A 2,183-nucleotide genomic window follows, 5' to 3' on the forward strand; every position below is an offset into this window, starting at 1 on the left:
TTGTCCAAACAAGATGGTTGTCTTTAAAATGAAGGTATAATGAGAAATAATAGATCAAAATTAAATCCATTAACATCTAAAATAGGTGGAAATAGGTAGAGTTTCGGCCAATATTTTTATAGCATTTTATTTTTATTTAGGTTTTCACTAAGTTACACTTGTGTTGGAGATTATGAGGAGACTCTAGGCAAACCTTAGATCCTTGCTTGGTGCATATTGGAGATGCGTATATCTATTAATGAACTTTCATATACTTTTCAATGCATGAATTCAATGTGTAAAAAGGTTATACATATGCTGCTATAACTAGATTATTAGGGGATTAATTAAATGATATTCTTTTCTTGATATATACATGTGTTGTGTGAGTGATTTTATGGGGATTAACATGGGTGGCATTATTTTTTTAAAAAAAATTGACATTTGATTCCTCTTGTTTGGTACATTTCTTTAAACTGCATCTATATATATATTGAATTTTTATGTTGATAATTTTACATTTCTCTTATGTTATAGATCAATATCCAAGATTATCAGTTAATATTTAAATTAGTGCAACCTTTATTAAAAAGTGTCTTCGGTTATTTCTTCAAACAAACTATTGCTCAAGTATAACATAGCTAAATGATATGTGAACTAAAAATTGAACAATTATTGAGTGAAAACTTAAAAGTAAAAGAATAGCTATTATTGGTGATAAAAAAAAGAAAGCTCTAAGCCCAGCCTTTTCACAAAGCATCTAAAAATGTAGTAGTGTGGGTCAACTGTGGTCAATATTTATTTGCGTGAGAATGTTATATCCTTGTTTATCACTGATGAGGTCACATAACACAATTTATACTGATCTCTCTTCAATGATTCACAAAAGTGGATTTATTGATAATAATTAAAACATGGTTAAGATTAAATGAATTTGTGATAATTAATAATATATAGATAAGAGATAACTTTATATTAAAATATAAACCCAACATACAATTCTAGTGTTGTGATGAGAATGATGACTTATCTAGATTTTTAGAACTCTTAATCAAGGTTGACATTTATGCAAATTTTCTTGTTCATCCACTTAGCAATCTTTACTTCCTCCCCACTTGCTTTGGTCTCCAATTTTGCAGGCAACGATTGATATTGAATTCCTATTTGGTTTCAATTGGTATATAGAGTTACTCAAAGATTCTGACATGCTGAAAATTGAGTTTTGTTATACCTACTTTACTTTTCATTTTGCTCATTTGGCATTTCCTTATTATATATTCTTACTGTACTTTCTTTAGAAAAAAAGGAATGAATGCATACTTTTGTTGATTACTGCCTCTTTATCTTGACTTACCTTGAGTTATTTATTGTGGTTATCTTTTATTATATTGTGTGGGAAACTCATATAAGCAGAATCACACGCCTAGATCATGACATTAAAAAATAGATAGAATTTTACTTGAACCTTGCACAAGGAAGATCTTTATGCTTAATGTGTAATATTACTATGCATACTGAAAAAAACCTTCTTTGAAATTTTCAATGGCTTCTCATCTTCACTTTCCACATCTGAAGATTTCTCAGATGCTTCTTCAGAGCTACTGCTACCTGTAGATGCCTGAATCAAATAGAAGCAATCACAAACATACAGTAAGTTTGTGGACCAACCATGAAATATGCAAATAGATTACTAATATAGTCAAGAAAAATAAAGAATAATGAACAAAATAACTAGAAAAAAAAAGATTAGCAAGCAACTTGAGTATCCCTCACTCCAAAAAATCTACCCTTTTGGTGAGCTATACTGTTCCTTCTCAACTTTTGAATCAGAAGACAAATAGCATTGAATCTTGGCTATGTACAGTAGCAAAATTTAAAAGAAATAAATCAATTAGGCAGCCTTGTTCAATGAAAATGCACAGAAGGGCTAGAAGAGAGAACACATCTCATGCTTCTTTCATGCTAAAAGGAGCAACTAGAGGCATTACATCTGAAGGATCATAAAATATAGCTGGAAGAGAAAACATATGTTAGTGCAATATAAAATAATATCATGCTTGCTTCATCCAAAGTACTGTCAGAGTTTGCACTTTCATTTGATTCCTTATCCTTTTTTAAAGCTGCAGGTCAGACTAGCTGTTGTTTTAAACTATGTAGCATTAACTGGCTTCTGATATTACATAGCATTTAAAATAAGCATATGT

General features: G+C 30.1%; 1 protein-coding gene across 1 annotated transcript; it reads right to left on the bottom strand.

Moving 5' to 3' along the window:
• Positions 1–973: 973 nt before the first annotated feature.
• LOC141818584 (uncharacterized) lies at positions 974–1,591 on the bottom strand (the record flags this gene model as incomplete). Its single annotated transcript, XM_074706052.1, is given in 1 exon segment — positions 974–1,591. A coding segment is annotated over 1 exon segment (123 nt), but the record flags the coding sequence as incomplete, so codon positions are not given.
• Between the last annotated feature and the right edge of the window lie 592 nt (positions 1,592–2,183).

Source organism: Curcuma longa, unplaced genomic scaffold, assembly GCF_044706935.1.
Source record: "Curcuma longa cultivar G26 ecotype Majalengka, Jawa Barat unplaced genomic scaffold, ITB_CL_G26_1.1 contig_25399, whole genome shotgun sequence".
NCBI lineage: Eukaryota > Viridiplantae > Streptophyta > Magnoliopsida > Zingiberales > Zingiberaceae > Curcuma > Curcuma longa.